This window comes from Suricata suricatta, chromosome 11 (assembly GCF_006229205.1).
Source record: "Suricata suricatta isolate VVHF042 chromosome 11, meerkat_22Aug2017_6uvM2_HiC, whole genome shotgun sequence".
NCBI lineage: Eukaryota > Metazoa > Chordata > Mammalia > Carnivora > Herpestidae > Suricata > Suricata suricatta.
Genome location: NC_043710.1, coordinates 55760583 through 55773167, shown reverse-complemented (window position 1 = coordinate 55773167; position 12585 = coordinate 55760583). Strand labels below are relative to the sequence as shown.

At 46.8% G+C, this 12585-nt stretch overlaps 1 protein-coding gene across 2 annotated transcripts in view; it reads right to left on the bottom strand.

Moving 5' to 3' along the window:
- Positions 1–8291: 8291 nt before the first annotated feature.
- PPME1 (protein phosphatase methylesterase 1) overlaps positions 8292–12585 on the bottom strand; it is a 66705-nt gene continuing 62411 nt past the window's right edge. For both annotated transcript variants that reach the window (XM_029956601.1, XM_029956602.1), the window contains exons 12-14: positions 11518–11582; positions 10823–10890; positions 8292–9510 (exon numbers count right to left, since the gene is read on the bottom strand). In XM_029956601.1, coding sequence (XP_029812461.1) covers positions 9492–9510; positions 10823–10890; positions 11518–11582 — 152 coding nt within the window. In that variant the 3' untranslated portion in view covers positions 8292–9491. The remainder of the gene's footprint in view (positions 9511–10822; positions 10891–11517; positions 11583–12585) is intronic.

The window sequence follows — 12585 nt, the reverse complement described above, 5'->3', positions numbered from 1 at the left end:
TCTCCACAAGCAAAAACAGTTTCCTGCCCTCTGCATCTCCTCTCTCCCCCAGGTCACCTCTCCGCGCCTTGTGCCTGCTGAGTTCTGCGGTTCAGGTTGTGCAGATTGTTGTGTTCATCCTCAAATCTGGCTTCTGGGTGGGCAGGGTGGTTTAGTGTTGATCTGGCTGTGTTTCATATGTGAGAGACAGAAAAAAGACTTCCGTGCTGTTCCTCCATCTTGGCTCCTCCAGAGGACTGGTAGAATTTTTAAGGTAGAGTCTAATGAGAAGCATTTCCCAGAAGAAGGGTAGCATGAGCTAGGCTGTATTGATAACAAACTGTAATGTCTGAGCACTTGTGCAGAAGATGTTCCAGGCAACTTGGCTCAGGTTCTTTAACGGGTGGGAGTGTGTGGCTCGCTCACAAAGAAGGCACACAGTTAAAGGACTGGGTGGTTGGATGCTGTGTTCTCTCTGCCCCCTCCCTGCACCATGCTCTTCAGGATTTCTGCTTCCCAGAGCTGTGTGGCCCCTAAGAGTTCTGATGTGCTGGTAGCCAGCTTCCCCCATGGCCTCGATGAGCACCTGGTCACATCTTCAGTATTTCTGCTGAGTCTGCCAAGATTCTGGAAATCTTGTCATCTAGGGGAAGGAATTTTAGCTCTACCCTTTTGTATTCTTTGCTGAGATGTCTGTAATAAAAGACAGATTAATAAGAGAAAAACAGAAGTTTATGAACATGTATACCTCACATACACACGAGAAACACAGGGAAAAATGAGTAACTCCCCTGGGTGGCTTAGAATTCAGGATATCATCTTAAAAAGGAAAGGGGTGGGGGAGGTATAGGCCTCTTAGGGGAGATTTTTTTAGGAAAGATGAATGGGCCCTTAGAATAGATGAGAGGTATGATAGTTTGTGACCAGGTCTGTGTGGGTGTGACATCTACTTCTAGTCTCCTCTCCGTGCTAAGCGTCAATCCTTCTCAGTTGCGGAAACTCCCAGAGAGGGGATTTTTGACAATTGATTTCCTCTTGGAGAATCTGTCTTTACGCAGATAACGGGAGTTCAGAGAAAGCTGCTTCCCTGCATTTGCTGTTTTTCAAGTGCCTACAGCTCAACCTAGTTAAGATACCAGAGCAACATGTTTGGTGGTTGTGGTGAGGGGCATGGTCTGCTACCCTCAGTCACATACTGAGGTTCCAGAGGACCGGACTGGAAACAGAAAGCTACTGTGAGCAACACAGCGCGCCTTTCTTTACAGCTGCAGGGCTCAGAGCTGGGCCTTCTCAGAATCGCAGGGTTGGTTTCTGCTAATAACAGCAACGGTGAACTTGGGCAAGTTTACTATACGATGGGCACTGCTGTAAGGCCTATATGTATCAATGATTTAAATGTTCATCCCAACCCTCGCTGCAGTGTTATGCCTGTTTTACAGATATGGATGCAGAGGTGAGGTTAAGTAATTTGCCCAAGTCCCACAGTCTGGCTCCAAACTTTGTGTTTTGAACCACTACTTTTGCAATGTCTGATATGTACAATTATCACACATCCTACTCAGGTGACCGAGGCTCCAGAGCTGTCTGGCAGGTGAAACAAGTGCTTACTGAGCATTCCCCAGGGGCAAGCACTGGGCCCAGGCATGCGCTGGGGATGCTGAGGTGCACAATGGAGTCCCTGGGAGCTAATGACCAGTAGGGGGATAACACAAATGCATCCAGGGTTAAATATAAGTTAAGCACGACGTGGAAAGGTTGCATGCAATAAGAGATGAATTATTGAATGCCACAATCCAGAACTGAAGGGATCATTGTGGCTTGGGGTAGTTGGGATAGCCTCTGTTTATCCTAATCACACAGCCAAGGTGCTGCCTTAGTTCCAGGCCCTTGAAGGCACCAGGAATGGAGAGAATTAGAATGCTGACCGTGCCCAGACCTTCAGAGCATCACAGGACAGTCTCAGAGGTGGAAACAGGAACACACCACTGACAAGCTCCCCCCGGAGGCTTCATGGGAAGGAGAAGCTGATGAAGTCTTAAAGATGTTGACGGTCTGGAGAGGCGTGGAAGGAGGGGCAGGCCTGTCCCTATGCTATGGATGGTACCACTTTACTTTTGGCCAGTATGTTAGTTTTTAGAACACTTTTAGCACTTTTCTTGAACTTCACCCGCCCAGGGTATAAAGGTGAGCAGGCATTATGGAAAGCAGTCTGGGGAATGGTTAGTGGCTTGCCTGGGGTCACACAGTAGGGCTTGGTCTGGGGCCTGGTCTTTTGAAATCTCCTTATCAGTGCTTCCCACTCAGTGGTTATCAAAGCTGTGTCCTTCCATCATACCACCGCTGGAGAGTGGAAAGGCCTTATTCCTTTATATTTGCAGCAGTCTCCATGCCCTCAGAAACTCTGACTAGTCCTGCTAGAAAGTGGTGTGCTTTGGGGGCCCAACAGTGCTTAGGGGGTAGGTAGCTAAATCTAGATAGGACTGACTGCTGCCTGGGGCATTGCTCGGTTATAATTTTGCTTTCTTGCACCATTCTTCGGCCTTTCTTTTTTTTCTTAAACATTTTTTAATGTTTTTATTTATATTTGAGAGAGAGGCGGGGGAGCGGAGGGGGAGGCAGGCAGAGAGAGGAAGACACAGAATCCGAAGAAGGCTCCACGCTCAGAGCTGTCAGCACAGAGCCCAACGTGGAGGTCGACCTCATAAACCATGAGCTTGTGATCAGAGCTGAATTCTGATGCTTAACTGACTGAGCCACCCAGATGCCCCATTCAGCCTTTTTTCTAACGGCCTTGTCCAACTGAGCTCCTAGCCCTGCACTACGTATCACTCACAAGCCTCACTCCAGGGAATATTCTTCTTTTTTTTTTTTTAATTTTTTAATGTCTTTATTTTATTTTGAGAGAGACAGAGAGTGAATGGGGAAGGGGCAGAGACAGATAGAGACACAGAATCTGAAGACAGGCTCCAGGCTCTGAGCTGTCAGCACAGAGCCCGATGCAGGGCTCAAACCCATGGATCGTTAAATCATGACCTGAGCCGAAGTTGGACGCTCAAACTACTGAGCCACCCAGGTGCCCCAAGGGGAATATTCTTTTAAGTAAATAGTGTCACTAGTGACCCCATACTGACCATGTACAATAGGCCAGGCACTGTGCTAAGAACTTAGGTGTACTTGAGATCTTAAAATGAGATAGGCACTGTTATCCCCATTCTGCAGATGAAAGAAACTGAGGCAGAGAACATGTAAGTCGCCTGAGGTTACACATCTATACAGTGACAGAGGCAGGATTCAAACTCAGGTCTGCTCCAAAGATCTTAACTAGCCTTCTGTTGTCTGCATTACATGTTATTTGGCTGTGGTTGATTTGTTACCATTGGCAATAATATCTTTGGAGCCAAAAGTTTTTGAGAGGAGTTTCTAACCTCTAGTGCCTAATGGCTAAGAATCTTATCAGATAGTTATTTGTTTTTTAAAAACGGTTTGTTTGTTTGTTAGGTATGCTCCATGGCTAGTGTGGAGCTTGAACTCACAACCCTGAGATCAAGAGTCATATGCTCTACCTAATGAGTCAGCCAGGTGCCCGTTTTAGGTATTTGTTGAATACACAAATGAATCACCTCAGTTCCACAGAGCCACAGTGAACACCTATTGTGTGAATAGTTCCATGCTAGGTGCTCCATGAGAATCCAAGAAAATGAGGAGGCCTGCTCACTGCCCTTAAGGCAAAATGAGCACACACCCAAATATAAGAATAGCTAATTGGATACAATCAAGTGGAAAGCTGTGTGGTGTTACCCTAAGGATCATGGGAGCTTGGAGAAAGGGGAGAACGCTATGGCTAGACTGGGCCGAAAGGGCTTCCATGTGGGGCCCCAGGAACACAACAGAGAGAACATACGGACAGCAGGGACCAGCTACTACCTCACTTGTCCTCCTTTTACACACGAGGGCAGGGAGAGCTGTCTGGGAGAAGGAAGCGAGAAGGTGTTAATTCTAGTGGGGGCTTGTCCAGCAATGCCAAGGGCAGCCAGCATAAACTGCCCTTTCATGGAACCATTCAAAGAGTCTTCTGTCTGGGGGACCTGGCCACTCAAGCTGGGAGAGGGCAATGGAGAGGGGGTGGGCCGGGGAGAAGGGACATTTGCAGGCAGACTGTTGTACACTTAGCAAAATTATGAAATGAGCTAAAAAGCTAGGGGGAGGAGACAAACATTTGTGCCTACACCATGGCAGCTATTTTATCTCCCTTGTCTTACAACAATGATCCCTTTTGGCAAAGGAGGAAAAGGGGGTTAGAAACAAAAACAATACAAAACAAAACAAAATGTACACCGACTTCCCTAAATTCACATAGCTAGGAGCAGAATTGGGATCTGGAGCATGGAGTTTCTCCCCACCAGCTGCTTCTAACGAACCTTTCTTTCTGGACTTTTCTTTCTTTTTCACCTAGGGATCCCCACAATTTTCTCCCCTTTAGGAAGGAGAGCCTACCCTGCCCACCCTTTCCTTGGTCACATGATTCTTCCCACCCGGTGCTTGATAGGCCTGTTCCCTGCTAAGGTTTGAGTGAAAGAGGGACCCTCGGACATGGCCAGGGGCATATTGACATGTGAAATGGATAGCTCCAGGCGAAACCAAAGATTGGTTCAAAGGAGACAGTGTTTTTGGCCAAGCATTTGAGGGTAAGGCTCTGATGGATCCCTGTAGATAACTACTGTCTCTATCTTCTTTAAAGTTTGCCACATTTTCAGATGGGACAAAACTAAAGTACTGACCATTATACCTCCTGTTCATCTGCTTGGGGCAGGAGGGCAGCAGTCACTTTCCGCATGTGTAAGAGGCCAGCCACTTGGCTAGTCTCAGTTTCCAAGCCTGGCTACAGGCTGGGGTTTTCTAGCAAACTGCTGGGAGAGGAAACCAGCTCTAGGAATAAGGGAGCCTCTTGAGTTTACATAACTTTCTGAGAGCCCTGGACCCAGATTGAGAACATGTTGATTCTGGCTGCTAGTGGGACAGTCAGCCACGGCAGAAGAGTTGGCTCAAAAACTCTGTTCCTGCAAGGGAGAGTGAGACTGCCTTTGCTTTTCTCTACTTTGGTTTTAGGCCCTCTCCTTGCTCTTCCCTTCTTAAAGTCCTGATCTTTTAACTCCCTACCCCCATTTCTGATGACAGACCCCTGACTCCAACTTAAGGGTTCTTGGCATCTCACCATCCAAATTGGTTTCTGTATTGTTCATTCCACCTCCAAAAATAATGAACCTTTTCAGGGAGCCTGGGTGACTCAATTGACTAAGGATCCAACTTAGGCTTAGGTCATGATCTCATGGTTCATGGGTTTGAGCCCCGCGTCAGGAGCTGTGCTGACAGCTCAGAGCCCTGGAACCTGCTTCAGGTTCTGTGTCTCCCTCTCTCTCTCTGCCCCTTCCCCACTTGCACTCTGTCTCTCCTTCTCAACAATAAGTACACATTAAAAAAAAAAAAAGATAATGAAGCTTTTCTCTTATCCCTGCATCCACTGTCCTAGTTAAGCCTAGCTGTGCCTTTTCTCTGACGGCTACACCTGCCTCTTATTATCTCCCTGCCTCCACTCTGCCCTCTACCAATCCATTACACAGGATATTAGAGTTCCTAACTTCTGAGGCCTCCCCATTCTTGTCCCTCAAGTCCTTTATGTCCTGCCTTCTGCTGACTCTCCTGTCAGCCTCTCCTCCAGCCATACTAATCCCACTAATCTACCAGTTCGCCTCAGACTGACTTTCAAGTATATTGGGCTTGCGTATGCTGTCCCTTCTGCCTTGTATTTTATTTCCTTTCCTTCTGCACCTCCACCTTGTGATGATGCTTCAAAGCCCAAATCAAATTCTATCTCTTTTGTGGAGACTTTCCTGACCTGTTTCCAAAGAGGTTTAGTTGTTCCCTTCCTCTTTAGGCAATGTGGTCACTAAAAGTGACCACACTTTCTCTAAATCTGTCTAGACTATGAGCCCATTTGAGTGGCTTCATTATTTGTCTCCAAAGTCCATTGGAAGCGTGGTACAGAACAGGTGCTCAGGTTTGCCTAAAAAGCAAATAAATGCTCCTAACAATAGGTTTAGAAGAAGGTAACACCAAGAAGTCATTCATATCCAGCTCCCCTCATGCCTTTGAGTCCTCTCAATGTCAGGATTCTCTCCCTACCAAAAGATCTATGGCTACCTCCAAATTTGCCTACATTATTTTTTTGAAAAAGTTCTCCTTAGACGTTCTTCAGTGTGTGTGTGTGTGACAGAATGGCCCAGACATGCTCCTTCTGACTCTGCAGAAAATCCTTCATTCAGAGGGTCTGAGTATACTCTATTTCTTCCTGAGTTCATAGTGCTGATCTGTAGGCTTCACAAGGATGTTGTTATGGCCAGCACATAGTAGGTGCTCATTAAAGACATGCTATGCAAACATATGAATTGCTCTTCCCTGCTGGGGTTCAGTGGAACACTCAATAAACAAAGATGCTGCCGCCTCCTAGCCATGGCTGTGGGCAAGTCACTTCACATCTCTGAGGTTCAGTTTCCTCACCTTTAAAGTGGAGGATAATCATGCCCGTACTTCAGAAGGATATAAAGATGTGTGTGACTAATATAGAACCTAACACAAAGTTCAACATATCATTCATTCTCAGTCTCCATGCATCAAGCCTGAAGAAACCTCAAGTCCCTGGTCATCGTCCTCTTGCTATTTTAGTCTGGTACCTAGACTAAAATGATCTCTGCCTAGCGTCCCCTGTATTGTCCAGGAGGCAGTGTGGAGAGGAAAAAATCTAGATTTGAATTCTGACACCAGCACTTCTGAGCTGTATGAATTTGGATCCGTCTGCCTACTTGTAAAAGGAACATATAACATTACTTACCTCATCGGGCTCCTGTGAGGATTAAAGGAAATGAGTGTAAAGTGAATTAGGTGACACTCAAAATTTGATGACTATTATGACTTGCCTGGTGAACAGAAGTGCTGGTGTGTTCTGGAAAACCATGCATGTGATTATGCTGCCCTCATGTGGACAGAAGGCACACAGCCCAGCAAAGGGACCACCCACTCTCTTGCACACTCCTCAAGGGCTTGGTGGGAGAAATCCGATCACACACAAGGCACTTTTCTTCTTTGCTAGGAAGCTCATGCTTTATCCTGAAATATTCAGGGAACATCCAAACCAGAATTTCTTAGAATTAATGTGTTTGTTAGAATGCAGATCAGTTGACTCAGTAGGTCTGGGGTGGAGACAGAATTTTTAATTAGCTTCCAGATGCTACTGATGCTACTGGTCCCCAGACCAACTCTGAGTAAAGGTCTTAAGTACAGTATGGTGTGACACAACGGGAACTATTTATTAGTTTTTATAAGTGCTTACCCTGTGCCTATTACTGAGAAAGTCGGTTTACCTATATTAACTTACGTAGTCTTTAAGACTGTGAGGTAGGTACTGTCGATCATTTTTCAGAGGAGGGAAACTGCAGCACAAAGAGAGAAGGTACATGGCTATCTCATACAGCTTGTAAGGGGAGGGTCTTGGGTTCTCATTTCGACAGTCTGGCTCTAAAGCCTAATAGAAAGAAGACTCCCAAGAGTGTGTAGAGGATGATCAAGGGAGGGACTATGCAGAAAACCAGCAAGGGTACTGAGTGAGCTGGCTGGCAGACGAGGCCCAAGCTATGGCAGGGTCTGTGGGATGGAAAACAGGAGGCAGGAAAGAGCATGGATAGGGGTTTGGTGGTAAGCCGGATATGGGTGTAAGGGAGTCATCTAGAGAGCTCTGCGTGCCTGGTTTGGACAATGGAGCGATGGTGGTTCTTATCACTTACAGAGCAAGGGAACATGGGAGGAAGGACACATATTAGGGGAAAGGTAAGTTCAGTTTCAGGAAGTTATATGAGTGGCTTTTGGTCATCTGGGAGAGAGAGGAGGAGGAAAACAAATCTAAGCATCTAGAGTTCAGGACATGATCTGGGTTGTAGACAAAGTTCTGGTGTTGGCTGATGTGAAGCCATGAGTGCCTGCACTCATGTGAATAGTGCACAGACTGTCCTGTTTGGGCCAAAGTTGACCGAGCAAATAACTGGAAGAATGGGACTGGGATCTGGGTCTCCCTGGCTGCAGTGGAGGCTGGCTCTGCCCATTCACTGGGCATTCTGGATGTGGGCAGCAGGCAGAGCATAAGATGCTGATGGGCTTCAGGAAAGGGGTTTCTAGAGACCTATGGTGACTAAATCCAACAAAACTGTCCCCTGCCCCCAGAACAACACAAATAAGGACAACTCCATGGAAAAAGACAAGATCAATAAAGGTTGGGAGATATTTATTTTCTTTAAACAAGGTCATAAATAACAAAGAAACAAAGTAGGTCCCAGACTCTGGACCGTGCAGCAGGACAGGGATAGGAAGTTGTCGGGTGGAAAGGTGGAGGGGGCTACGCATCACCTAAGACAGTCACAGAAAAGATGGGCTGCCGGAGACTACCCCTTTCTGCCCTTGGGAATCGCGTGCCTGGGCAGTAGGGGGAGGCGCCGTGCGGTGATGAGGCAGCTGGAAGAGGGCAAAGATGGAGGGTGCCGGGCTGTACTGTTCCTATGAAGAGGGACACGGAGACCACAAATGGTGAAGATAAGCAGTGGATCTAGAAGAGGCAAGCGGGCACTCTGCACACCTCTGGGGACCAATTATGAAAATGGTTAAATTTGATTCTTAAAAACAATTCCACAGGCTTTGGCCTGTGGCTTTGTGCATGGGCTGTATTTAACCTGGGTTGTTCTGTGGCAGGTGAGAGCTCACAAGACGCCCCTGGAGCAGCCTGGCCTCAGCCCAGGGCAGGTGCCCAGACGTGTGGGAGAGGGACAGTGGGCTCTCCCCTGGTGGGAGGCCATGTGCTTGGACTGGCTGGACCTGATTTTCAGGCTGGTTTCTTGTGATGCTATATCCACCACCCCTCCCTATTCCTAAGGATGGGATCCTGGCCTCTCGGGGTCTTCCAAGCCTGGAAGAGTAAGACTGGGGAAAAAAGGTACCTGACTGGTATTTTATTTGAAAGGAAATATAAGGACCACCCTGTGCATGGCCCATCCCATGAGGTAGGGCAGGACCATACCAAGAACATTCTTAAGGAATGGCGGTCCCTGAGCCTGGGGAGACATTTAGACCCAGGTGCGCTGCCTAATACCAGGAATGGGGGCCCAGAGTGGCAGTTCTGATGGAGGCTTCACCCTAGGCAAGGCAGGGAGAACAGGCAGGGGCTACCCCTGAACAGTGAAGGGGTGGGAACGGGGGAGCCTTGGACTAAGTTGGTCGAGGTTGGTCAAAGGCCCTGGAAAACAATGCTTTTGGCAGGAATACACAAAAGGGTTTGTACATCTGGGGGTGCCCGTCTATAGGGAGCCGGTGTCACATGGTCGGGCGGGATGGTGAGAGGAGACAGCGGCATCACAGTGGCCTCTGGTGCGATGTATTTACAACAGAGCTCAGTGTCAAGGATGGATAGCAGGTTACTAACAGCCAGGAAACACACTGTGAAGAATGGAAAGAGAAAGAAAAAAAATGTGACCATTACTAGCTTTCCCTTGCTAACCTGTCTCCTCCAGAAAGCCCAGGCCTCCATGACCACTAAGGCCCTTGCAGACTGTCCGACCTTCCCACAGCCCCATCTAGGTCTAGACACAGGGTCTGTGAACTGGTGATATGACCAAACCTCCAGATGGTCCCGGAGCCCTGGACACTATTATTATCAAGAAAAACTAAGTCTTTACTTTTGATTCCTGGAATCCATCAGTGGTTAGTTACTTGAGGTCACTTGGGTGTCTCACTGTACCAGGCTCTTGTCATCATTTCCAATGCCGACCCTTCCCTGTGACCCTCACTTCCTAGGCCCTGACATTTAGAGTTTTCTAATGCAGAAGCGATTTCTTTTCCTCAACATTTCCTCTTCTAATGCCTGAAGGTAGGGAACCAGTTCACCTGGACCCTCACCAAAATCAGAAGACTTTCCAACTGGCAGGTGTGACTCACTGGGTTTGTGGGCTGAGGATCAGGCGCATTCTGTAGCACAGACTAGGAGTTCCCTACGGTGAGGCCCAGTCTGTGTGATTTTGGTAATCAGGCCTCTCTTCCTCCTCCTCCTCAACAGAGTCCAACTGTGTCTCCCTAAACAGATGAAGAGCTTCCTAGGATGAGAGGCATCCTTTTTCCTTTAAACCAGTGGTTCTCAACTGTAAATGATTTTGTCTTCCTTGAGACATTTGGTAAAACCTAAAGATACTTTTCCTTGTCATAACTTTGAGTGTGTATGTTGGAGTACTACTGACTTCTAGTGCATTACAGGCTAGCAATGCTGTCAAACATCCTACAATGTAGACGACAGGCCCTCAAACATCAATAGTGCTAAGGTTGAAAACCCAGCTCTGGATCTCTAAACAGCCTCCATGGCCTGCTCAGCCTTCCTCAGCAGCAGAGAAGGGTAAGGCATATAGAACTTATCTAACAGCCTAGAAAAAGACAGATTCCCACCCTAGCCTCCTCAGACAAGGGGACACCTCAGGAAGTGAGGGGATTTCTTTAAGAAGTCAGGTGGAGTGGCTGAGTCAGTGGGACTAGACATAATTTAATCTCCGCTCCACAACAACCCATGGGACCAAGGCACACAGAAACAATCAACCATGGCTTAACAGAAACACAAATACTTGGCCCTGTGTTGAGGAAGAAGAAAGACATGGTGACCCAAACCAGGCAGGGATAAGGCAGAGATATTTACAACATTACAAATAACTTTTTGTTGTGGATGACCAGCATTGCTTGGCTCTTTAAACCTTTGTTACTTCCTTACCACTGGAATCCGCCGATGGGCTCTGCAAACCTATGCCGGATCAGGAAAGTGGCAACAGCTTCAGCTACCTGGAAAAGGGAGAGATAGTCCAAGCTATATGACATAAGCAATGGGGATCACCTTTGGAGGTCCTGTGGGCTTTTCTTGGAAGGTTAGGCTCTATAGTGGATTCATGGGACCTGTAGGATCTGAAATCTAAAGGATCTGAGTCCTGGCAGGGCTAGGGAGATGCTTCCCCACCATCCTTGCCAGGGATAGCTCCAGAGAAGTCAAGAGTAATGATGTGAAGGCTTAATTATCCCTGAGAGTTACAAAGCACCTTATTCCTATAGGAGGAGTACCTATTAACTTCCAACTATGCCTGTAGTTTAGGAGGCAGTTTCTACCCCAATTTCCCCTTTTTACATCTGGCTTTCAGGGAAGAGAGAGAAGCAGGGCTTAAGATCTTAACCAGAGGGATGTGGGATAAAAACAGCAAGGTGTCACTGGCTCCTCAGCGCATACCCAGAAAACCAAGACCATGAGCAGCCACCAGGGAGAGGTTTGGGGAGATGATGGAGTTGTATCTGTACAGGCCCCACAACAGCTGCTGTGTGCAACACAGGCTAACTCATAGGCTTGTACTATTTTCTGGGAGAGCTAAGGTTACTCTCACAGCTAGCTGTCCTTTGACAGTCACAGAGTATCAGACTCACCTTGTCAGGGGCATCCTCATGGACTGCGTGGCCACACTGGGGTAAGACCTGCATCTGGAACTTTCCTGGAGAAGAAACAAATCCAGGTGATCTCAGGAACTAAAATGATCCCTTCCTGGGGCACCTGGATGGCTCAGTTGGTTAAGCATCTGACTCTTAGTTTTGGCTCAGGTCATGATCTCATAGTTCATGAGTTAGAGCCCACATCAGGCTCTGCAATGACAGTGTGGAGCCTGCTTGGGATTCTTTCAATTTCCTTCCCTTCTCTCCCCTCTCACATTCTGTCTCTCAAAATAAATAAACTAAAAATAGTAAGAATAAATTAAAAAATTAATATGGCCCTTTCCTTACCAGCTCTGCAGTCTCACAGGCCACTCTAAGAGGTCAGAACCTCCCTATCTACTCCCCTCCCCAGTAGTCTGGACCTAATCACCACGGTTTAAGAGAATGTGAGGATGTAACCTTGGGCAAATAATTTCCCCTTCATTTCTTTCCTTTGGCATGCATTTACGTTGGGCCAGACACATAGGAAGAAACAGTTCCTGTTCTCAGGGGATTTATAGTCTTGTAAGGGAACACAACCCAAAATTTTAACATAGCATGTAGTTCCTGTGATAAAACTGAGTACATGAAACTCCAAGAACATAGGAAAGGAGGCTTCCCAATCAAATAGGGATACAGATTTAGGAAAAAAAAAAAAACTATACAAAGGAAAGGAGGATGAAATGGCATTTGTGCCTGGAAATAAAAAGGTTGGCATAGAGCTCATGAGAGTTGACAACGAGGCTGGAGAGGAAAGCAGGGACCATACCATTAAGAGTTTTGTAAGCTATGTTAAGGATTTTGAAATTTATTATTACAAGAATAAGTTACCATTTGTGTGCTTAACTATATGTGTGCTTAAGTTAATGTGCTTAATTATGTGACTATACTAATCACCTTTTCACACTTGTAGAACATTGTGAGCTCACCATTAATGTGATAGCTATTAAGAGTGAACCAAGATGACTGAAAAAGCAAGATCCCAAAGCAGACCAAAGGATATGGGACCTAAGTAGAGAGAACAGA